Here is a 26,617-nt window from a genome sequence, read left to right as displayed (position 1 = left end):
CCCAATGTACAGGCACCGAACCGAGGGGAAACAAGTATTCCCACCCCAGCTCGACGCCTCTCACCAAGGGCAACTCCAGAGTGGAAGAGAGTCCAGCCCCTCTCAAGGAGACTGGTTCCGGAGCCCGTGCTGTGTGTCGAGGCGAGGCCGACTATATCTAGCCGGAAACTCTCTACCTCGCGCACCAGCTCAGGCTCCTTTCCCGCCAGCGAGGTGACGTTCCACGTCCCTAAAGCTAGCTTCTGCAGCCGAGGATCGGACCGCCAAGGCCCCCGCCTTCGGCCGCCGCCCGTCTCACACTGCACCCGACCCCCATGACCCCTCCTGCGGATGGTGAGCCCACTGGAAGAGGGTCCCACGTTGTCTCTTCGGGCTGTGCCCGACCGGGCCCCATGGGAAAAGGCCCGGCCACCAGGCGCTCGCCATCGAGCCCCACCCCCGGGCCTGGCTCCAGGGGGGGGCCCCGGTGACCCGCTTCCGGGCAGGGGCAACTGGGAACCATTGTTGTGTTTCTTCATGGTTGGTTTTTTTGAGCCACGCTTTGTCTGGTCTTTCACCTGGAACCTGTTTGCCTTGGGAGACCCTACCAGGGGCATAAAGCCCCCGACAACATAGCTTCCAGGATCACTAGGACACGCAAACCCCTCCACCGCGGTAAGATGGTGACTCACGGAGGGGAGAAAGTACAGATAATTGTGTGAAAATGTAAGGAGTGGAAGTAGAAAGTCGTCTGAAAAATTATTACTTCAGTAAAGTATAGATGCCCCAAATTTCTACTTCAGTAAGGTAACAAAGTATTTGTTCTTTGTTACTTCACACCTCTGCCGGTCACCACGCCTTTCAGCTACTCTGAGCTTTCCTTTACGCTGACATTGTACATAAACATGGCATTGGCTATATCCCAGCCAGTGGCGGTTTTGGACTAATTTTACTGGGGGGGTCAAGGGGGGGGGCGTGTTTAATCAGAGGGGCACATAAAAAAACAGAAACAAAGGATATTTAAACATTTCCATAAAGCAGACGCTCTTATCCAGAGCGACTTTCAGTACAATAAGTACAGGGACATTCCCCCGAGGCAAGTCGGGTGAAGTGCCTTGCCCAAGGACACAACGTCAGTTGGCACGGCTAGGAATTGAACTGGCAACCTTCAGATTACTCCAGACATTAAATACTTTAATTTAGCTTTACATTAAAATCATACAAAATGCTCTGGCTCCCCCTCTTCCAGCTCCTCAACTCTCTTAATACCTTGATATGTTTCTCTAACTTTTTTATTTACTAGGGCAAAAAAGGCTGCAATGTCCCTTCCTCGGTTCATTTTTCAGTCAGCTCAGGGGGGCCACAAGGGGGGCCAGGGACATTTTTATAGGGGCACTATCTACCCTACGTTCAGTACCGTAACGGAAACACAAGGCCCCCCCGCAGAATAACCATGGGAGCCCCCCCTCCAAAGATAAATCCAGACGGGACGAACAGGACCCCGACGCGATCAACTTAACTTTTTGGAACATTCTGAAGAGCCGTATAATAAATACAGGATATCAAAACTCAAGCTTTTCTTTTGAGGGAAATGTATTCAATCAGAACAAAACAGCTCAAACAGAGAACAAATGTATTCAAACAGAAAAAGAAATAGGCTAGGGCCTATCAAACAGCTCAAATAGAACATATGTTACAACAACATAACAAATATGCCTACATATAGTCAATACACCGGTAGGCTACTTTCTACAGGTTTGCAGGTGTGCGCGTCTTTTAGCAAATCTGTGTGCAAAGTCTTTAACCACGGTCTTTACATCTAAATTGCGCGCACATTTATTCTCTATGCTAAGGATAGCCAGACCTGACATTCTCTCTTGTGACATGGAGCTTCTGAGATTTTTTGATCAGTTTTAGCTTGGAAAATGACCTTGACGGCCCAAAAATAACCCCAGTCCACCTAGCAGGATCCGAGCTACGCTATAGTCACCGATTCTGTTCAGGCTCACCAGTCTGTGTGACCATCTGACCTATTTCGTCACGTCACTTACCTTGCTAACAAAGAAAGCAAAATTAAATATACTTTCCTTTATTTTTATATAAACTCTGGAAACACAGACAAGACAATAAGACAATAGTGTGCATCCCATGTAATTCAAATGGGATAAAAAATAGAAGAAAATGCGAGGCCCCCGGTCCCTGCGAGGCCTCCCCGCGGTGCGGGGGCTGCGGAGGTAATCTCTACGGGTCTGGGCAGGACTACAAAACTATTTTAGGGGGATATCGACCCTTATTTGCTCTCCTAACAGTATTTCTTTGATAGTTTTGCATTCTCATTAGAAACACTCCTTTACACCGTTGCATCCACCTGTCCTTTTGGTAAAGGCCTGTCTGTGCATTGGGCTCATCAGGCTATGAGCCCTGATGGACATGTGCACAGGGATGGGGATTGGCCTCATGTCACTATTGGAACTCATATGCAGTCATTTCCATGGGTCTTCTGCATGTTCACAATCTGCATCTGGCCCCTGTGTGTCATATGTGTGCTGATGTAGGGGGACGTGTCAGGAAGCTGATATAGAGGTGGTCCAGTCATACAAACACCTGGGAGTCCACCTGGACAACAGGCTGGAAGGAACTAGCTAAATGGAGGCTACTTCCTGAACAGGCTGAGATCCTTTGATATTTGACTTTGTTGCTACTGTTTTATCAGTCTGAGTGATGGGCAGTGGTTGGGATTTCGCCTGGACTCCTTATTCATTTGAAATAACCAGTTGCCTTTTGTTAAAGACATTTTACTGTTAATCCAGTTCAATGCCAATGTAACTGTGACATTTCTCTTCTGGGATCAATAAACTTATATTTATCCATGATATTGTTATTTTACCCCTGGGTGCCAACCAAAAGTGTATTTTACATTGGTAACCTGTTTGTTTTTACTGGAAGTGGTGTCTTGTAAATGTTGTCCTATTAGTCCATGGAGTCAGATGGCTGAGCGGTGAGGGAGTCAGGCTAGTAATCAGAAGGTTGCCGAATCGATTTTCTCCGTGCCAAATGACGTTGTTTCCTTGGGCAAGGCACTTCACCCTACTTGCCTCGGGGGGAATGTCCCTGTACTTACTGGAAGTCGCTCTGGATAAAAGCGTCTGCTAAATGTTTAAATGTAATGTAAATGTTTTGTTGACAGTGTGAAAGCATTGGTAAATTGGTCCGTAAAAATCGATTCTTTTGGTCTTGGTTGAGCTTGTCTGTAAAAGAAATGTAAGCATTTAACATTTGTGTTTACTCTGCATTTTCTGTCAAAGCAACAAGAAATGTGTTAATTGTACAGCCTACACAGACAGATATTGTGCTAACTGTGTAAAGAGTTTAGGAAAATTGTTGAAGGTATTGAAAAAACTGTCATAGCGATTGTAAAAAACTGTAAACAAATCTATTTTACTCTCTTCATTCAGAACCACAATATGATGAGTTGGTTAGACAACCATAATACACTGGCTCACGCAACGGATGATATGCAGTTGTAATAACATGTGTGTGGGGTCAAATTTAATGACTCTTTAACAGACTCAAATGTCATGACTTGACAATTCAGTTGTTTATTTGAGTTATTTGGTGTGTTCAACTTCATTTTCTGCCGGCTGCCTTGAAGCTGAGAATGCCATTGGCTGCTTCAAGTCAGCCGGGCTGCAGGTGGCTGCAGGTGACGCCGGCGCTGCATGAAGTCGAACACACCTATTAATTTGCCGGATGGCTGTGGCTCAGTGTTCAGGAGTGATTCCCATGCCACTCACCAAGAAGATATTTTGCCACACACCATGGCTGGGCAGGTTTATATAGATAAGCAAATCTTTTACCTGGTTTGTTCATATACAGTGCCACATCTAGGCCTATCACAAAAATACACCAAAACAGGGTTTGGAGCTGCAAATTATTATTTATTACAAAAAAAAGCCCTTCCAGACACAATGTGTTCCAGTAAGAAAGATTTCTTTATTGGTCAGGACATGTAAACCATTTACTAATTTCATGTATCTCCCATATAGTTCACAATGAACATGGGTCTTTTCACAAATGCAAATACAAACAAATAATTGAAATTGTTGATGGACACTTTACTAACTGGCATTATCCATCTTAACCTAACGACATAGTTTAGCGTAGGTTACACGCTTAGAGATGTTAAATATTAGTGGTGTTGTATTCTCTTGAGTTGTGTGTAAAAAAAAAGCAAGACCCAAATATTTTTGTCATATCCTGCCTGGTGCCCCATGGTCTCTGAACCTCTTTTTTTATCCAGCACCTCTCAATAATCTTTTCATTGTGTGTTCCACATTTCCTCTGGTTTGGCTGTTCATGTGCATTATTGATGAATATTGTTATTGCAATTGTTACAAACACTGGTTACAAGCTACCAAACAGTCTGTATCACAGCAGTACCTACAGGCCAACGGACTGAACTTGATCACGGCATACAAGACCGTGGAAACTCGTCTGTCTCCTCTCACGACCCGTCCACTTATAGACCCATAATTCCCCGCGCGAGACCAAGATGGAAGAAAGCAGCGGTCGCAAGAGAACAATGTTTTGGCATTAAAACCTCCAAGGAGCGAACAGGGGATCACGATATAAACGTTTAACGCCAACCGCGGTCATGTGCATGTAAGTATAGTGTTAAAAATAGCTAAATGTTTGATTAATTGTTTAAATATGTCGAGATATCCGCTGTAGAAATTACAAGAAATTTGAATCAGCAGGCGAGGGCTTCGCTCGAAGCCAGCATCATTGTTGTCTTGCGTCCACAATGCGAGGATCGAGCAGTCTGCTAGAGCTACTGAGCTAGCTAGCTAGTAGCTATCTGTAACGTTAGTTATAGCCTTGTGTTATAGCCGAGGTGGAGTTCTCTGTGAGAGTCTGCGTGCAATAAATACATTGCACATGTATCTAAAATGAACAAACGTGTTAAATCTTTTGGGGAGGTTTTGATCCAGGATTATCGTTGTTATAAACAATGTTATTGAGATTAATCTAGCTCTAGCCAAAAGATACCATCTCACCTTTTAATAGGGCGCGCTAGTAGTGCGTAGCTAACTTGTTAGCTAGCTAACGTTAGTCTCATTTTAGGAAATGGAATAGGTCATTCGTCGTCTGTATTGTACGATTGTGTTACTTCCGCGTAAAATTGGGTACACTATTTATTTTAGGTATGCCTTGTTATGAAATAGTTTTTCAGCAAATTGGCTAACTTGCTCATTCTAGAACGTTTTGCCTGTGTCCCAAATGCTTGTATTTTCAAGCTAGCTCTCTCTTGCTAATTATACGTTGAGCATCAAATTACCTGAGCCACAACAGTGCTAGATTGAATAGCACAGAATAGTGCTAGATTGTCGAGCTAGCTTGCTAGCTGGTTGTGGCGATAGTCAATACATGGACGACATTAGCTAGCTGCACTGTTGCACGTCTGTGTCGGGTAATTTTAAGAGCGATGCCCAATTACTTAGACTAGTGCTGGTCTACGTTGTTTCTTTTTATACTATGCTTGTTAGCATAAGAGATAGCTAGCAAATGCTGAGTACTTGAACGCTGAACGACAAACGCTTGTGTGCTCCACTTGTCTCATTGTAGAGCTAACTCTACTGTAGTCTAATTTTGCCTGTGTTGACCAGAGGAAACATGTAGGAGATAGCTCGGTAACTACTCAAGATTGCAAAAAGGCCATCCCCATAAACAGATGTGAAAACCTTGTGTTAATGGTTGGGTATTGATTTAGGTTGTTAAGCGATTAATATTATCAGTTCAGTCGTAGTAGTCTAGATAACGTTAGCCTGGTAATGTAAAGCTAAAGCTAGCTAGCTCTGTTAAACTAGAAACATGGAGAGCAATCGTCCAAAACTGGTGTGTGTGTGTATGTATATATATATGTATGTATATATATATATTTAAACTTCACTTGCGGTTGTGCTGGTTATTTTTTAAAGAAGCATTTCATTATGCAGATCAGCGTTTGCCTACATCATGACAAATTGCATGTGATACAAAATGTCGCATCATGATAAAAAACCTTAAGTTACTTGACCCCAGGTATTTGCTCCCTGGCTGCAAACATATCTCTCTCACCGCGCTGCCTAAACTTTATGCCGAGTGTAGGGAAAAGTTGAGGAAGAGACTTTGCTAGCCTACTACTACGGATCTATGGTCTTAATTATTGTTATCGGATGGAAATATAATCAATCATTTTCTACCCATGTCGCCAGGCCCTATTTGATAGGCTGAGCACTGAGCATTGTGTATCAAATAATGACAACAACCCCCCTATTTATTCATTGAAACTATTACAAACTAAGCATAATGCACCTAAAATACAGATGTGAGCAAAGGCAGCTATCGAATCAACAGACGTGCAATTTAGCTAGCAGGTGAAGAATACAAACAACTAAAATCACCAGTTAACTTAATTTAAATTTGCAAGACATAATACAATAACAGGCTTAAATGAACTGACATGAGTTATACGACTTACACAGTGGCGGCTGCTGGTCTTTCAAAGAGGGGAAGCTCATTTTCGGCCTACATCCTAAAAACATTGCATTTTTTGGGCTAGTTCACTGGCTAGTTCACCCCTACGACACTAGCCTAACCTACTGAATTAATGAACGAACGATCTAACAAAATAATATTAACCTCGAAGGAGGAAATGTGGAAATTAGGTTGAACTGAAACAAGGAACGTGGTGTATAATTGTATGAAATGTATGATGAAAATTGGTTAGCAATTTCACCAAGCAAATACCAAGAAATAGGTTGCTGCAGCTCGTCTTTCAACTACAGTTGCAAAATCCACAATGGGACTGAGCTTGAATAGCTTCAATTACTTTTTATAGTACAAAATTACTATCGATCAAAAGGAGATGCAGTCTTTCGACAGACCCTCCAATCATCACGCGGAAGCCCAGCGTCCAGGCCAGCCCACTCCTCCATTCACCCCCCGAGACGCTGAGCATTTATCCAATAACCGTATAGTTTCAAAGCACTAAAAAAACTGTTCAAAGCAGCCCCATTGAAGTCCATGGAAGCTGTAGCCTGACGTTGTCATACTCATAATTCTAGTCAGAATATGAGTCTGATAACTCTCCGTTGGGCTGTGACTGTGGGACATGTTTCAATCGAACTCTTAAAACAAATGCCTCTTCGCTCAATTGGATAGACCTACAACCAATCATAGCAACGTAATATGTTGTTTGTTGAAAACGAATTCAACCCAAGCGCTCTTTCGTGATGTTGTTGATTACGTTACTGTTGATCATCTGTCCATCATCGTATAAAGCCCGCCCTGGCAATTTAATTGGTCCGCCCAGCTCCTGGTTTTATATCGTTTTTCCCCTATAGGGGCCCCTCCAGACCCAACTTCCCGACCAAATTTTTGTTGTGGGCGGGGCTAAATTGGGCTGGAAGCCAGGTTATGGAAGCTGAGCTTCAACAGGGAAATGCACTGTGGCACTACGGAAATGTATGAGAAGGAAATCAGTCAGTCGACCTGGTAATATATGTCGCTGGTTCTGAACAAACTCGTCTTCGATATGAACATGTTTTAACACATTTAAAATGTTAACACAATAGTAAATATTTGACCATGAATTTTTTGAAATGTAAATGGAAGCTGAGCATCCCTTGCAGTCTTAAAGAAATCGCCACTGGACTTGCAGTTCAAGGACGCACACATGTAATCTCAACTGCGGTGTGAAGCTTGTATGCAATTGAACAATTTCTGATAAAATCAACATATAGGAAACAAGTCATGTACAGTTTATTTGGTAAGAACTACAGCAGGACTTTGTTGGAAAGTAGCAGATCCATAAGCGTCTACAACATTTTGGAAAATGTGTCCCTCAAATAATGGAAGTAATGGAAACTTCGTTAACAATAATATTTGGAGATTGGGTAGTTTGATTATTAAGGCTTCAAGAAAAGCTGACCTAATGCCCACCTAAAATGTCAGTTTTCGTTTTTTTGCACACACGCAGTTCAGACTCGCCTGTAGCTTTTAGTTTAAGATTAGTGGTGGGCATAGATTAATTTTTAAATCTAGATTAATATCACTGTTATCTTGGCGTTAATCTAGATTAAAATGGCTCATTTGAATTCTGCCGAAGGCATTCAGAATATGTGTGCTACCCAAATAATGACTAAAAGTAAATCTTTGAGAACGGGTTTCTCAAGCCAGGTGGTGCATTAGACCAGGGGCTCATCTCCTGTTTCCAAACTGCATCACAAAACTGCTTGAGAAAGCTGTTCTACTATGATAATTGGTGATGAAAATAAATTATGTTCAATAAGATGTACTTCTGTTTATTAACTGTTTATTAGATGAGTTTCCGCATAGCACAAGGTGCAAACAACCTTAGTCTTGTCGAGGTTTCCATTGGGAAGCTTAAAAATACATGTTCCCTGAATGAAACCAGGCCGCTTCTCAGCTGCATCCATGTTGGCACGTCACGTTTGATGTGATAATTTCATACACAAGGCATCCACACAGGTTCGAAGTCTCGTTCTTGCCCTCAGTGCAATTCGGGTAGGTATACATTCGCGCTAAAATATCAAGGTGAAAGGCATAATAGCTTGCGTAGTATAGACCCAGATTCCAACCCAACTTTGAGAATAGATTAACAGCAATATTTTTTTTTATCACCCAATAAGAGTCTCACGTTAATGCAGCACGTTAATGCCGATAACGGCCCACGACTAGTTAAGATTTATAATAGTGCTGTCAGTTTAACACGTTAATGGTGTTAAAGCAAAACCATTTTAACAGTGTACATTGTGGGATTAACGTTTTTTTGGGGCTAGCAAACACAGTTTTTTCCCACATGCCGTTGCAACAACTACTGACGTTAGAAAAACTACAACACCACACCGGATCTAGCTAGACCGGAAACAAAACAACAGGCACTCTGCACACACTTGTTTGGGCTTGCGAGCTGGGTAAAGAATAGTAGGCTAATGTTTTGAGTTGATGGTGAGCTGGTGACGAGATGCTGAAATGGATGCCAATAAGATTCTGAATGGAAAGTCTACTTTTAAAAAGTTACCATATGGTTCTATAGACAAGACCAAAGTGATCTGTGTGTTTTGTCATTGTAAACTGAGCTATCATCGCAGCACGTCCAGTCTGAAATACCATTTGATGGCCAAGCACACAGCTGATGCGAATTCTCTGCCTCCTCGTCAAAGCTAGGCGATTGCAATGTTGTTTTTAATAAAAAATAAAAACATTTGCACCAAAAAATCCGATCCACTTTTCCATGTTCGTCATTAAAGGTGACATGACATGCTGTTTTTGGAAGCTTTTATATAGGCCTTAGTGGTCCCCTAATACTGTATCTGAAGTCTCTTTCCCGAAATTCAGTCATGGTGCAGAATTATAGCCACTACAAGTAGTCCCACAATCAGCTTTCCTCAGAACGCGCTGTTTCTGTGTCTGTAGCTTTAAATGCTAATGAGCAGGAGCGGGGCGGCAACATGTGCTAATGTTTACAAGGGATGTATGCAATGGCTCATAGCCCCTGTTGCTGTAAGATGCCTCGAATTTAGCCATTCTCATTTGATCACCCTGGTTTGCAGAGGTGCACACTCAGTCATTTCAATGTGGAGAAAGGCGGATATCGCTCACGCCATAACACCAACAGCATAACGGTTATCCAAATAACAAAGAAGTGTACAACACTGGCGTTACAGCGTTTGTATTCACACACACACTTGATTCCATTTGCATTTATCTTTACGTTAGCAACAGTAACTCAGCTGTTGGCTGCAGAGCTAATGTTACAGCCACATTTTAAGGGTAGCAAGCTAGGTAACCATATACAGTAAAGCAACAAAATGATATAGCTTTAGTTAACTTACTTGTCCAAGGTTTGTAGCTTGACCAAGGAGATTTAGTAATAATCCAGAATTTAATTTAAGCAAGGCCAGCTTTGTGTTGGCTCAAGTTGAGGAAATAGTAGTGGCTGAAATTTTTGGCGCAGACATGCAAAACTTTGGGAAGTTGTGTCGGTGCATTTCCAGCGAAAATAAAATTGAGACATTGGTTGTGCAGAGGCTCGGATGAAGGAATTAAATAAAGACTTGTGCTTGCATTTGTACATCCAAACACTGAGCAACTGTTGGGCTTTGTTTGTTTGCTCGCCATGATGTCTCTCCAGGAAAAACCGATATCGCACTTGCCATTGCACGGTGGTAGCTCACTTTCTCATGGGCGGGCCAGATGATCTGGGCAGGCAAAGCAGAGAGAGGGGAGGTAACCTTTCTCCTATCTACGTCACTTGGAGATTTTCAAACAGATCGTTTGAGCCTTCATTTTGTCAAAGGCGGAGAAGAACATCCAGGGCTTTGTTTAGACCTATCGAAAATTCTAGCCACTGGGGGACCAAAGGCAGGCCAGGGGAACTCATATTAATGTTAAATAACCTCATAAAAGGAAGTTTTCATGTCATGTCACCTTTAAGGGCATTAAAATGAGAAAAAATTCTTGGACAAAAAGAAATCAAGGGACATTTAGAATAGATAAAAATGTGCGATTAAGCACTAATTTATAATCAAGTGAAAGTAGAGTTACAAAATTCTGTGACTTTGCAGCGGATAAACTGCTTTAGAATTTGGGGGAATTAATGGGAAATTATGGAAAACTGAATGCAATGCTGTAGCCTGTACTGGCTGTTATGTGCTGACATAGTTATTTCTAGGCTAGTTTGATTAAATGGGTCTTTAATTATTATTAGTTTCATTAACTGGCCTACATAACACACTTAATTCTTCTTTCTTGTTCCGAAATGTATTTAGAAAACAAAACGTCAACCAGTATACATTTACTGACTTGTTGAAAGCAAGTCATATTGACCTAAGGCTTTAAATAGTAACACGATGAATAGGCTAGTTGTTTATTCAATCTAGCAGTCTGACCCTTTAAAGGGGTCATTGATTGCAGAACCGAATTTACCTTGTCACAGTTGAATAACGACAGTTCAGTGGGTAAAATGGACATACAGTGAACCTCAAAGTCCATTGACACGTCTTTCCTGTGCAAATCTCACAATTTAAAAAAATGTAGCTGTAAAACGGTCTGTTTAGAAAAATCCCCCCACAAACATGCATCTTGAATGTAGATTTACATGACAACACAGGTAATTTCTTTGAATGAAACAGTCAGGAACATGAAATAACATAAGCCCCATTGCCAATAAACAAAATCCTCACCCATTCTACCGATGCTAGATAAAGGTATGATACGTTGGCATTGCTAATAACTGTATAAGGTTGGAACAGCACCTCTTTTCAGCAACAGCATCATAGCAAATCCTGCTTTACATTGTCCCAGACCCCTTTTTTGGCTCTGTGTTGTACCTTTTTCACGCCCCAGAATTTGCTGGGCGCTACTCTGTACTTCCACAGAATTACTATGCATATTGAAAATGGACTACGGTGGTAAATGCAGTGTTCCAGGCTGTACAGGGAATGCTGACACTTTTCAGAGTTTTCCTAAGGAACCAAACACTCAACAGGCTGTGATGTTTGTCTATGAGAAGATCCCTGTGCAGTTCGACCCTCAATTACACACTTGCTTGAACCATTTCACAGAGAACAGTTTTGAAAACCTGGGCAGGATTTGCTTTGAAGCTGTTGCTGAAAAGAGGTGCTGTTCCGACTGTATACAGTTATTAGCAATACTAACATATCCTGCCTGTATCTAGCATCGGTAGAATGTGTGATGATTTAGTTCGGAAGGGAAGATACATTTGAACTGACTTTCTAGCTAATGAATAGGTAGCCAAACGTTATACTTAGCCTGTAACGTTAACGTTAGCTAGTTTTAACCAGAGATAACTTAAGGCCTAAGCCTAGCATAACATCAGTGCTGAAAGTAAGCCGGTACTGTCAATGACAATAATGTAATGACATCCTTGTTTATCTTCGTTACGTTGAGTTGACTGTGTGGTCTGCCACACAGCTTTATCCACCGGAGACATTTGGCCCTGCCTTGTTTTGGTTTGGGAAATGGGATAAAATATACCCCATTGCCCATCCTCATGATATCTCGTATCAGTGTTGCATCTACCCCATGCACATCGTTTGACCATTGTTTTTACACTAAAATGACAACAAACCCGATAAAACAAGAGAAGAATCCCTTTTCCTAATGCTAGTCTATGGAGTTGTAAACTGAAAATGTCAAAGTGCAGCTGTTACTAAACTGCCATTGGCCCGTTTGCGTTCGAGGGGCGGGGCTTAGTGATCAGTCGTGGTTACTACAAGTTTGTTGAGGCATACCAGTAGTCATGGCATGTTTGTTATTTGACAGCTTTTTAACTGTATTTCCAAGCTACAGGCATTGAAGTATTTTCCTAGCAATGCTTTGTTTGCTAGTGGTTTTCATTTTATGTTGCAGTCATGTTGACTGTAAGTTTTTGAGGAAAAGTACCAGTACTATATTTGTAACCAGACAGCCTCTTTTTTACATTGTGATAATGATTATGTATTCCCAAATGACAAGTGTTGAAGTATATTCCTAGCAATGCTTTGTTTGCTAGTGGTTTTCATGTTATGTTGCAGTCATGTCGACTACGTTTTTTGAGGAAAAGTACTTGTACTATATTTGTAACCAAACTGCCTCTTTAAAAAAAATTCTGATTGCAAGTGACAGTAAAAGATGTGCACTTACACTGGTAGGAACACATTTTGATATCTTATAGACACAGTTTGCTTGTTGATTTGGCAATTTTCAGGGGGGTACTTTTATTTCAGTGAACAGAGTACATGTGCACACTCCAGTCACTCACACACGCACCGGAACGTTCCTGGCTGCCTGTGGCCAAGACACCAAGTAATTTCCCGGACACATTACTGCTAACAAAATTAGTTCTGTCTTCCCGCTCGACGTCCTCGCGTACATCTAGCTAGTTCAATATAATGATGCGAGCGACAACATGTTTTCCATTCATTTTCTATGGAGACTGAGTTGAGGTGATCTCAACTTTATGCAAATGAGGAGCGATTTTCCGCTTACCCAGTCCTGTACGATACATAGCTGTAATCATACAGAGATGTTGATTAAAAAAAAGTTTAGTCACATTACGTAACTTCGTTCTGTGGTAACTAGCTAGCTAGCCCGGCTGGAACTCCCTATCGTATCGACAGATTAGCAGAGACTGAGGAATATAGTAAAACGTTTTTTACAGATGTCAACGTGTATGTCTGTTTATGTCAGTTTAGTATTTTTGTATAAAAGTTGTATTTTGATCGATGTTGCAACTACGTAAACCCAAGTCTGCACACTTGCACATGACAACTACAACAGTGACTTTAGAGAACTACATTCTACATTAATCAGTTTGAAATGCCCCGAGAGTGGTGAACTGTGGGAAGGCGAGCGATGGCAAGCGATTCGCGACGCTGCAGTGGACACGCACTGTAACACATATCGCCGGCGGTGGAGCTTCCGTGCAAGGCGCCGGCCTGCCCGCCCATCGAGAGCAACTTGGGGTTCAGAGTCTTGCTCAAGGCTGGGAGGAGTCGTGATTTAACCGCCAACCTTGCGATAAACAGTTGACCCCCTCTAACCCCTGAGCCATAACCCCCCCCCCCCCCTCATATGCTACACGTATAGTTTAAAAGTTTACATATTCAAATATTAAAGTAAGAGGCTTTAATTTGGCGTGCAACAAATATTGTTGCACACCAAATTAAAGCCTCTTACTTTAATTACCCCCTCCCCCCTCATATGCTACACGTATAGTTTAAAAGTTTACATATTCAAATATTAAATTAAGAGGCTTTAATTTGGTGTGCAACAATATTTGTTGCAAGGTGTATACATATCGATGAGTTACTTTCTTTCGTTGCTGCAGCAAATCTTCAACAAATTAACGGAAGAATAGGTTGATGACTAATGCGTCCCCCTCACTAACACATTTGCAAAAACTTGTCAAAGTCAAGACCAAGATTGATGGGTTTAGCAATGCCTAAGTATTAACCATATGGAGAAATAGTATATTTATTAATAAATAAAGTAGTACATAGATTAATTACTCTTAAAAACTTTGATATAACCTAACTTTAATTAACATATTTGAATCTAGGGGTAAAAAATGACAGCAGAATACTTATTTCACTATTTTGAAAGGATTCAAACAAGAATATCCCACCCCTCTTTTTTAAAAGCCACCACTCCAAAACACATGAACACCCTGCCTCCTTACTGCCGGGAGGTAGACAGACAGACAAGTAGACAGACAAGTAATCCAATCATTGCATTCAGGCTGTTGCTCATACCCACCATAGTCAGTGTTAACCACTGGATTTACTGAAGTTAGCAGGATAGCCAGTAGTATTGTCATGGTACCAACATTTCAGTAGTCAGTACCAATACCAGTGACATTTCTAAGTACTAAATACAATTTTGGAAACCAGTGATGTTTTTTTTAAAATATAACTCTCTTCATTAAACATTCATAATGCAAATGATAATGCATTTGTAGGGGGTTTAATGTTTGCCAAACAACCAAAACTAGGGTTAAAGTAAGAGGGGAATCTGTATTAACATTAACCTAATATCAATTGAAATTGCAGTTATTTGACTATGGGTTAAATCAGAGCAAGAATGGTGAAAAGAATGCTAAATGAAATATTTATTTAATAACTTTGGAAATTAATGAATCAATTACAAGGCATACACATTACAAAATTAAGGTTAATTGACCCATGAGTCTTCATACAGGGACGTTGTTGCTGACGTAATGATTGCAAGGTTGTGCTTCTTGCATGGAGCCAAGGCAAGGTCAGAACGTTAGTCAGTCTGTCATTCATTTCTGTGTTGTTAGTTGGTGCACTTCATTAGAACCTTTGTCGTGTAGCTCTACAATTATTCAGCCAAATTATAGTTTTTCGGATGTCACACACGTTGTGGTTTAGACTGCAGTTGGTCTATAAATGCACAGCCCGTCATGAACATTCTTACTGACTGACATTCGGTATAAACATTCAATGGTCTGATAGATTAGGGCCTGGGGATATGGGTAAAACCACAATAGATGTATATTTCCATTCGATAACGATAATTAAGACAAAGACAACAGATCTGTAGTAGGAGGCTAGCAAAATAAGTCTCTTCCCTACACTCAGCATAAAGTTTAGGCAACGTGGTGTGAGAGAAATGTTTGCGGCCAGGGAGCGCACGTACCTGGGGTCAAGTAACTTAAGCTTTTTAAAACCTTGCCTTTTATCAATACCTTGTTGCAAATGCACACTTTCTGCATGTTCCAACGAGTGATTTTGCTTCAGGTGGTAAAAAAGGTTTTTCGTTACCAGACTTGATAGCCACCTGTTTACGACACAATTTGCACTGAATATTGCTCTGCTCTTTGTCGGATTTCAAAAAGCCAAATCACCTCCAAATAACTGAAGACAACCCCTTTGTCAATTATCTCTTTATTTGAAGTTGCTTCCTCGCCATGGCTATCGCTGCCACTGTTTTCGGCAACAAGACTCATTTTCCACGGTTAATATTAACTACTCCACTCGAGGTGCTCAGTGTATTTTGGTGGGCATATACCATTTCTCTGCAACTTCCTGCTGCACCACAGAAATTAAATGGACTGCTTTTCCTAATTATTCTCTATCGACATTAAAGAAAATAAATTAATGTTACAATATCTTTATTGAGGGAATTCATTACTTTAATATTTATCAGCCTGCCCCATGATAGATCCAGTTATACTGGCAAAACATGTATGGTTCTTCACTTATTGTCAAGACGCAGTCCAAGTATTGCAAAACTGAGACCCACATGTAATTAGTTTGGAAATTCTAAGCTATACCAGGTAGGGATGGAGATTTGAACTGATTTCACTATTCAAATAGTATCCAAAAATATTTTCGAATATCCGGATAATCTATTTTTGTTAATGTGGTTCCGTTAATTAGCCTGCCGTGACGCAAAGCATACAGTAAACACATGAACCACCACACATTCTGGCAATAATTGGGACTGTTCAGCTATTAGATTAAATAAGGGTTGAATAAAGAAAACAAATGAAAGATCAATTTATTAACATGATGTAAAGACAATGAACTTGAAAAAACGCTGCGTCTTCAGACGTAGGCTCTTAATTTGGCGGAAAAGCGATAGCCTATTATTATGTGAAATAAAAAGTAGGCTACATTGGACTAAATTAAACACATTTGGAAGGCTATCCTCGATAAAAACGAAAGACACACATGGAGAAATATTGCATATTAACTTGGATATTAACTTGGAACCGAAATCCTATAGGATACGGTGCGCCACCACACAATGCAAACATAAACAGCGGATTACGCTAGCTCTACATGGCTACTGGTAAGAAAATAAATAAGCCACAACTGAATTAACCATACGCATTTTTATTCAGGAAAATGAGCACGTAAACATGCTCAGGGGAGAGGCCACTATGGAGTCGATTTACGAGCAGGCCGGCGTAGAAAAAACTGCATGAACTGAGGTTGCTGCGAGGTAGCCTACTGCTTAGCCAGGACACAATGCTTCTTGTAGCGCCAAATGAAATGAAAAGAGATTCGCAGCAGAACGCAGGCGTAGCCTACCTTTTTTGATGGTTTTCATCATTTCTAACGTCACAACTATTAGAATTCACAACACAACGCGACGGTTTTTCATTAAAACATTTTTTTTTATTAAACTACGCTCATAAGTATTCGAAAATAGTATTTGAATACTAACTTACTTTAGGATATCCGGATATTCGATTAACCACTAGGGATGGGTATCGAGAACCGGTTCTGTAAGGACCCGGTTCCAAATTTCTCAAAACCCGAATATCAATAAGGTCCAAGCTTATCGATACCGCTATCGAGACCAAGTAATATAATGTAACGTTGACTTATGTCTCGAGAAATAAGTAATGTTATTTAAATCAAATTGCTGGTGCACAAACATACAACGTTTGACTAATAAAATGACTAAATTCAATTGAATGGCCTGCCAACCGCCTTTAAACTAAACAAAGAAGAATGTTATTGCCTCACGCGCTACCTCGCTTCATTTATCATTTTGTTGCTAGCTACGATGGCAGAGCACACGAAACGGTCAAAGGCTTGGCTACATTTTATTAAAGCCAAAGATAAAGACGAAGCAAAGTGCAATATATGTTCTAAAGTAATTTCTTGTAAAGGGGGGGAAACAACAGCGATGAAAAAGCACCTCAACGTTGTGCATCAAATTAAGATAAAAAGCAGTACTTCGACTGTCTCCGAGTCGCAACGGTGCAAACTCCAGCTGCCTTTTCAGGACCATCCTCTGGTGAGCACACCACAACTTCGTAGCGAGTCTCCATCGTTGACAATAATAAGCCAATTCAGGGCTCAACAGTGCAACTATTTCACTCGCATATGCCCCTAAAATTTGATGTGTGCGCGAACTGCAATTTTTTTTTACGAGCACAGTGTGTGAGTATAGACAAGCCTCCCCCCCTCACTGTTGATCATTCAAAACATTGCCACCGCAAGCATGGCTCTGTGGGATGCTTAAACATTGTGTTAAACAAAAACAGAGACAGAAGAAAATCGGGATAAGGAAGGTTTGGGTTTGGTTAGCTGGTCATTTACCTATATCAGGTGCCTTTTGTTGAAACGTGTGCAACTTTTCATAAAGTCGATGAGCTTGACATTGTCACTTCGTCAACCAACCAATCACAGTCTAGTTACTCATCCAGGTTGTGGACAGATTTAGATATAGCCAGAGCCAGGATCCATTGTGCCTATTTGCTCCTTTTAGCCAGCCTTCTTCTGAGAGCAACACGTTCCCCTTGTTAGGATTCCTCCGTAAGGAGGAAACCTATTGTTATTGTTAGTTTTATTAGGATTCCTCCGTAAGGAGGAAACCTATTGTTATTGGTGGTTTTATTATTTGTAATTCTTGTACCATGGGAGTCAATGGCAGCCCCTAGACCCCATCGACAACTTTTTGTGAAATTTGGCACACTCATTAAGGACAGTTTCTTCTATACCTACACCAAGTTTCATGTCTCCCATTAGACCACTCTAGCGCCACCAATGGGTCAAAGTTGGACTTGTGTTTACACGCGCAACTTTTGAACCGTATGACTCATTTTCAAAAATGAAGTACCATTGGATTCCCTGGATCAAGCCGAGTTCAACGCACACCATGGCGTTAATTTCCGGTTATATAGATTTCCCGCCATTTCCGGTTTTATCAAAAACCTTTGAAAGCCTACTCCTCCTACAATTTTTGTCATATCTTCTTCAAAATCACCAGAGATGATCTTCAGACCAAGCCTCACAAAAGTTATCAATGGAATTTTGATCCTCATAACCGTCTGTCCGGTACAGCCAATCAAATTCATCAGAAAAGCCGCCAAACAGGATGTGAAGTCATGTCTCAGCAAATCTTTGAGATATCAACACTAAACTTGGTAGATCGGAGAAAGACACTACAACATATTACCATGTGCAAAGGCAAATTCATATCTCTAAAAATGATTGATATAAATCAAATTGAACTTATCGCTAACGCTAAAATAATGCTTTACACATCAGCCAGTCAAAAACTGATACTCTGATTCAATCACAAGTTCATATGAAGACTCTTGAGAATGTTCATAACACAAATCTGTGAAAAAGTTGACTGTAAGATGAAAGGTAGATTTTTGGTGAATATTTGAAACATGCTTGCTTGGCTAATTTCTAGGCAAATTTCCAATGAATGTCTCCCCTGCTCCTCCCCGCGCGTGCTCCAAAATCTCACACACACTCAGCCTTCCCTTGACACACGCGCGGGCGGCCAAGACGCACACGCAACATTTCAGGAGAGTGTGGGCTGACCAAGCCCCCACTCATTCCTTGGTCTTTAGCAAAGGCCCGTGTGGCTCTAGATGGTATTGCATTTCCGATTTTGTATGCAATGGTAAAAAGGTCTCAAATCCTGAAACATTGATAGTGTAGGCCGAGAAACACTTTAACAAAAGCCCATGTGGATCTTGTTGGTATTGCATTTCCGATTTTGTATGCAATGGTAAAAAGTTATACAAATCCTGAAACATTGATAGTATAGACCAAGAATAACTACCCCACCACAAATGGCCCACCATTACCCATAGGTGGCGCTACAGGCCACGCCCAAAACACAAAGATACAAGGCTTTCTGGAATGGATAGGCTCAACAAGCCCCCTCCCTTCACTTATTGGCTTGAAAAAAAGGCCCATGTGGATCTTGATGGTATTGCATTTCCGATTTTGTATGCAATGGTAAAAAGGTCTCAAAATCCTGAAACATAGATAGTATAGGCAAAGAAACACTTTAACAAAAAGCCCATGTGGATCTTGTTGGTATTGCTTTTCCGATTTTGTATACAATGGTAAAAAGTTATAAAAATCCTGAAACATTGATAGTATAGACCAAGAGTAACTACCACACCACAAATGGCCCACTATTACCCATAGGTCTTCCCTTGACACACGCGCGGGATTGGCAAGACGCACACGCAACATTTCAGGAGAGTGTGGGCTTACCAAGCCCCCACTCATTCCTTGGTCTTTTGCAAAGGCCTTGTGGATCTTGATGGTATTGCATTTCAGATTTTGTTTGCCATGGTAAAAAGTTCTCCAAATCCTGAAACATTGATAGTAAAGGCCAACAGTAACAACAACACTTTAACAAAAGCCCATGTGGATCTTGTTGGTATTGCATTTCCGATTTTGTATGCAATGGTAAAAAGTTAAAAACATCCTGAAACATTGATAGTATAGGCCAAGAGTAACTACCACACCACAAATGGCCCACCATTACCAATAGGTGTCGCTACAGGCCACGCCCTAAAGCACAAAGCACTTCACTTCTTGGCTTGAAATAAAGGCCCTTGTGGATCTTGATGTTATTGCATTTCAGATTTGGTATCCCATTGGAAATTCTGCAGCATTGATTTTTCTATACAGTTACAATTTGTCAAGACTATACATTTTTCAATGGTTCGCAATGCTTTACATGTAAGCCAGTCAAACAAGTTCATATGAAGACTCTTGAGAATGTTTAGTACACAAATCTGAGAAAAAGTTGACTCTAAGATGAAAGGTCGATTTTTGGTGAATCTTTGAAACATGCATGCTTGGCTAATTTCTAGGGAAATTTACAATGAAATATGTCCCCTGCTCCTCCCCGCGCATGCTTCAATTTCTCACACACTCATTCTTCCCTTGACACGCGCGGGCTTGGCAAGACATACACGCAACATATCAGGACTGTGTGGGCTGACCAAGCCCCACTCATGCCTTGAATATCAGCATAGGCCCTTGAGGACCTTGGTGTCATTGCATTTCCTACTTTGTATGCAATAGTAAAAAGGTCTCCAAATCCTGACACATTGACAGTACAGGCCAAGAGTAACTACCACACTTTACCCAAAGCCCATGTGGATCCTGTTGGTATTGCATTTTCGATTTTATATGCAATGGTAAAAAGTTTTTAAAATCCTGAAACATTAATAGTATAGGCCAAGAGTAACTACCACACCACAAATGGCCCACCATTACCCATAGGTGGCGCTACAGGCCACGCCTTAATGCATAAAGATACAAGGCTTTCTGGAATGGATAAGCTCACCAAGCCCCCTTCCTTCACTTACTGGCTTGAAATAAAGGCCCTTGTGGATCTTGATGGTATTGCATTTCAGATTTGGTATGCCATTGGTAATTCTGCAGCATACATTTTTCTATACAGTTACAATTTGTCAAGAATAAACATTTTTCAATGGTTCGCAGTGTTTGGAGGAATCCGCCATTACTGCTTGCAGTTATATTTCTTTTTTTTTTTATTCTAGTGCCATGGGAGTCAATGGCAGCCCCTAGACCCCTTCGACAACTTTTTGTAAAATTTGGCACACTCATTAAGGACAGTTACTTCTATACTTAAACCAAGTTTCATATCTCCCATTAGACCACTCTAGCGCCACCAATGGGTCAAAGTTGGACTTGTGTTTACACACGCAACTTTTGAACCGTATGACCGATTTTCAAAAATGAGGTACCATTGGATTCCCTGGATCAAGCCGAGTTCAACGCACCCTATGACGTCCATTTCCGGTTATATAGATTTTCCGCTATTTCCGGTTTAATCAAAAACCTTTGAAAGCCTACTCCTCCTACAATTTTTGTCAAAACTTCTTCAAAATGACCAGAGATGATCTTCAGACCAAGCCTCACAAAAGTTATCGATTAGAATTGTGATCCTCACAACCGTTTGTCCGGTACAGCCAATCAAATTCAGCAGAAAAGCAGCCAAACAGGAAGTGAAGTCATATCTCAGCAAATCTTCAAGATATCAACACCAAACTTGGTATGATGACTCGGAACCCTCTTCTGAGGATATCTAGACAATTTGGTGTCATGTGATCACTGGGTGTGGCCGCAGGAAGCAAAAATGTGTTTTGGCCAATAACTATTGATTTGTTTGCCTTTATTGAGTGATTCCTTTGTCTCATGATATCTTGGGACATCCCGTGTGTGACTCATAATAATTTGTGATAATAGCCGAATTTATGCGGCCGCCATTTTGAATTCAATGAAAAACGTTTTTTCTGTACTCCTCCTACACATGTAGTCAAATCTTCACCAAATTTAGCAGAGATTATCTTCAGACCAAGCCTCACAAAAGATAACACATGGTTTTCTGATTTTCGAAACCGTTTTTCCGGTACAGGCAATCAAAATGTGCCGTTAAGCCAGCAAACAGGAAGTTGGGTTGTATCTCAGCAAATCTTTGATGGATTCACACCAAACTTGCTGCGTGTACTTGTTACCCTCTTCTGAGGATGTCTAAAATGTTTTCTGGGTTATTTGACTGCTTGGCCACCTCATTGCTGCTTGCAGCTATATTTGGAATTGGTCAGATTTGGTATCCCCTTGGTAAGTCAGCAGCATTGATTTTTCTATACAGTTACAATTTGTCAAGAATAAAAAAAATCCAATGGTTCACAATGTTTGGAGGAATCCGCCATTACTGCTTGCAGTTATATTTCTATTTTACATCTGTTTTACTTAAGAAATAGAAAGGTATTGATAGTGGTATCGATAAAGACTCGAATCGTTAAGCAGTCTAAAAAATGGTATCGATATCGATAAAAATTAACGATACCCATCCCTATTAACCACGCCCATCCCTAATACCAGGGTGACCGGGAGACTGCAGCAATGTGGACTCGCACAGTGGTATATTGACTATTACTGTAAACATGTAATAATAACATACAGGACGTTCAAATAAGCCTGGTGTAAACATTAATGTAAGAGTCAGTAACAAATCACAGAAAATATAAAAACAATATAATATGAGTAGTTTCTCCAATGTGTGAATATATGGCAGTGTTTCCTACAGATTAGACAATATTTTAAATTTGTAGTACGTTGTAATAGATAATAAATAATAACCAATCAGGCATTTTGTAGTATCGGTATTTGGTAACAACAGGACTGGTGACATGAGGCTTATTATTAGTAATAGCTTATTTTATAGCGGCTGAATCTGGAATGTCCAGCAGCTACATTGAGTCAGATCGGGAACATGTTTGTACATTTATGTTTGTCTAGTTGTCAATCTCCCTGTCCAATCGCCTGTGCTCAAGGTTTACGCTTTGTAGCCTAGGTGACCTATCGGAAACACTGACAATTTAAAATGTTCACTATGTGACGACATCAGCGCCATTAGAAATGAATGACCATTCATTTAAATCAGGTGTTTTGGAGGGGGGGGGGGAATACATAACACCTGGTAATAAATACATTGATTAGAAAAAAGAAGAAAAAAAATATATATACACTTTTTTGGGGGGGGGGAGCCCCAAAGACTCATTTTGACCCAGGAAAAACCCTGATATCTGTATCTCAACCCTCTACAATGCGAGTAAATCACTCGCATATGCGACCAAATTTCACGCTAGGCAACAAAAAGTTCTTTAATTAGCCAATGGAAAGTACATTTTGCGATTTCACTCGCCTTTGACTGAAGTTTGAGGCAAATAATACGTGTAGCGCAGATTTCAATGACGCACCATCGCTTGACAGCGAGTTAACATGATTGGCTGCTATGACAACAGACGTACAATTCATGCTGCTTAACAACAAAAACGGAGATTGCCAAAGTAACGGAAAGTTGCTAGATTTGTCGCTTGAAGCTCGATAAAACATTTTGTCGCTAGGGAGGTAAAACGCTACACTGCCTCTGTCACTTTCTCTCACAAAAAGATTGACTTTCTTTGTAAGGCACTCGTCATGCACAAAGAAAGGATGCAAAAAAGCTTAAAATTTTAGTCTGAGCAGAAAACGCTTAATTATTTTTGTTTAAGAAGAATTTAAGAAGACTGTTCCTTGTTAAGATTATTCTTGCTCTGCTAATCAGCTTTGCCAACTGTGAAAGAGCCTTCAGTGCCCAAAGGAGAATAACATCAAATGTCCGCAGCAGTCTCACCTCTTCATGCCTTTCAGACCTGATCATTTCAACAGAAGGCCCAGGGCTTCAGCAGTATGATCCATCATCGGCTATGGAGAGGTGGCTGAAGTCAAGTGGCAAGAGAAAGCCATTTGCTAAAAAATTGTAGAATAAATCCATATGTAACATAAAGACTAATTCAGACAGATAATATACTTTTTTACAGTTGCATTGTTCATGCATTTCATGTAAAAAGTCTGGCGAGTAAAATAAGAAATGTACTAGTCTATGGCGACTCAAGCTTCATTGTGTCCGTAGAGGGTTGTATCTATCTGTTCATAACTACTTACTAACCGAGAGTGAGGTCATGCCGGGAAATATCAAACTGAGGCTGGAACGGCAAAAGCCGAGGTTTAATATTTCCCGGCATGACCGAACGGTCGAGGTTAGTAAGTAGTTCATCATATGGCATTTTTAGCTTCTTTTCATTTTGTAAACAATAAATAAATGGTACCTCTAGGCTAATTGTTGCTAGCTCTCAAGTCTTCACACGCTGTGTTTCATGTGTTGCCTAGCAACTCATTACTTTTGATAGAAAGCGGATAACATGGTTCTGCTAAAATGGCTTTAATTTCAACACAAAATAACAATACAAGTGATTCAAAGAGTCTAGTCTTCATCCTCACTTTAGATGACAAATCTTTTCAGCATCATCTGGATATTAAAACTCAGCAGCCGATTCGTCAATATCGCTCATTTTGAAGCTGACGTCAGAGGGCAATACGGATCCGTATTGACCGGCGAGGAGGGCAATACGCGGCTGGCATGACTACCCATTAGCCAATCAGAACGCTCGTACCGTCGTTGCCATATAATAAACCAACTTAATGATCTGTATCCATACTCGGAATGGGCGTGGCTTAATCCGGAAGTGGGCGGGGCGAAACACGTTTTTAATTTGAGCCTGAAACTGATATGAGCAAATCCAGTTATTGGACTTGCTACTTGCCTGTTGTCCTCCAGCAGTAGTCAGGCAGTGTTCACGTGTTTTGGGGGAGTGGCTTTGAAGGGATGGGGTGGGATATTTTTGGTTGAACACTTTCAAACTCGAGCGAAAATGGCTATTTTTGCTTAATGTAACTACCCTGCCCTTTAACTACTTGAATTAATATGGATGTCTGTCTTTCAGGTGCTTTGATTAAACAAAAAAATATTTCATTATTAGTAAGTTCGATTTGTTTCCTCTCGTCTGTAAATTTCAATTTTACCTTTTTGGTTTGGGTTTTCGTGATAGTGTTCGCCTTGTCCTCTGCCTCAAACCCAAGTATTTCCATGGCTCTTTCCACTTTTCTTGTCAACAAGTTTAGTGGAGAATAGCGTGGAAGAGAACTTGCAAGACAACTGTATTAATTGAAGGGTTTATCGTTCTCGTCACTAGTCATACTATGTTCTCTTGCTTCTCTTTCAGGATATTCCCTTACAGCCATATTTAGATCATCTGACAGCCCTTAAACAAACAACATCATCATGAGTATCATACAAGACAAACTAGGTAACGAGTTTATGCGTAGTGGAGGCATGGACCCCAACTTTTCCCCAGGCATGCTCATGTTTAGCCACCTGCCGCCAGTCACCAGCTTCACCCGCCTGGCTTCCCAAACAGTCATGAGTGACCTACCCCAGGAGATGATCCTGAAGAAAGAACGTGACTCGCCTCCTGACCATGGGGCATCGGGGGGCTACCTCCACAGTATGGGCATAAAGCAGGAAAGGATGAGCGATTTGGACTACCGCCTGCCGCTTTACACTGGAGGAGGAGGAAGCACAGGGAAGGGCAGTGATATGCTGGAGATGTCGTTTGGCAGCAGCCACCAGAACATGCTTCACCATGACCTTAGTATCAGTAATGTGAGGACCATGGGAGAGCCGGTGAGGGGAATCTTCAGAGTTTTATCGTTTTATTTTTTATTAAAGATGTCTACAACAGATGCCAACCCCATAACATTGTCCTACTATAGTTTAATGTTGTGAACTATTAATACCATGATTTGTCATAAAAACAGTGCAAACAGTGCAAATACAGTGCCTCTATGAAGTCTATGTCCCCTTAAATGTTTTCACCATTTGCAACTTCACAACAGCAGAATGCATTAATTACACATAGATATTGTTAGCTGCATACAAAGACATTTAGGTTGATTTGTCCTCCAGATGTCTGGAAGAGTAGAGAAGGAGCCAAAAGAGACCTCAGGAAGAAGGCGCAAGAGCAGTGACGGACAAGGAGGAAAATCAAGAAGGAAACGTGGAGATGCTGCCAAGGTAGAATCCCATATTGGTACATTTCATACTTTGTGTGTTCCGGATGCCCCTTGGCAATTTTTTTGGGGGGGTTTAGCCTATTTAAAAAATAAAATAAAAAACTTTTAAAACTGAACTTTTATTACTACTTGACAAATTTAATAATAGTTAAAATTATTTTGAACATACACTGCAGATTGCAAATGTATCAGAAATTTCAGAAATTGTTATTTTCCACACCGCTGTCATGATCCCCATTTGCTGGGTAGTGCTGTGATAATGGCTAGATTGAACAAGCGTGACATTTGACCACTGAGCACAGAGTGGCAGGACAGGATATTTTCTGCTCATCTATTTTTCTCTTGGCCAAAAATCGAAAATGCTATTTTCGGCACACATTTACTGTGTGGATTACAAACATGTCGAAAGCCATGCAGAGTTGACAACATTATTCGGAACTTCAATACAATTGGACATTTGGGCTCAGAAAGGTTATGTTCTGGAAGCATAAACACAACGATAACGCAAATAAAATAATACTATCTGAATGAACCAAATCATTGTCTTCTGTCGGAAACAATTTTAACTCTACAGGCCATGCTGCTGGATGCAGATGGATCCAGTCTGTCTCCCAACTCCAAACCACACATATGTGAGCACTGCAACGCTGCTTTCCGCAGCTCCTACCATCTGCGCCGACATGTTCTCATTCACACAGGTGAGAGGCTCTCAGTGCTTTAGGACAAAGAAAATATCTGTCATGATTCATAAATATTTGGCAGGAGACGTAACACATTTTGGGAATTCATTTTGTCGGTCTACACTGATCATTAACATGGAGAGTGTGTGATTGTATTTTTGA

At 40.8% G+C, this 26,617-nt stretch overlaps 1 protein-coding gene across 1 annotated transcript in view; it reads left to right on the top strand.

The window, feature by feature from the left end:
* The first annotated feature begins 4,376 nt into the window (after positions 1-4,376).
* Positions 4,377-26,617, top strand: part of znf281b (zinc finger protein 281b) — a 44,596-nt gene continuing 22,355 nt past the window's right edge. Inside the window, exons 1-4 of the mRNA XM_084669839.1 lie at positions 4,377-4,641; positions 24,926-25,386; positions 25,669-25,776; positions 26,350-26,473. Of these exons, the coding sequence (XP_084525965.1) occupies positions 24,985-25,386; positions 25,669-25,776; positions 26,350-26,473 (634 nt within the window). The 5' untranslated portion in view covers positions 4,377-4,641; positions 24,926-24,984. The remainder of the gene's footprint in view (positions 4,642-24,925; positions 25,387-25,668; positions 25,777-26,349; positions 26,474-26,617) is intronic.

Source organism: Hypomesus nipponensis, chromosome 13, assembly GCF_054491055.1.
Source record: "Hypomesus nipponensis isolate SF chromosome 13, ASM5449105v1, whole genome shotgun sequence".
NCBI classification, from domain to species: Eukaryota; Metazoa; Chordata; class Actinopteri; order Osmeriformes; family Osmeridae; genus Hypomesus; species Hypomesus nipponensis.
This window is presented reverse-complemented; position numbering and strand designations above follow the sequence as displayed.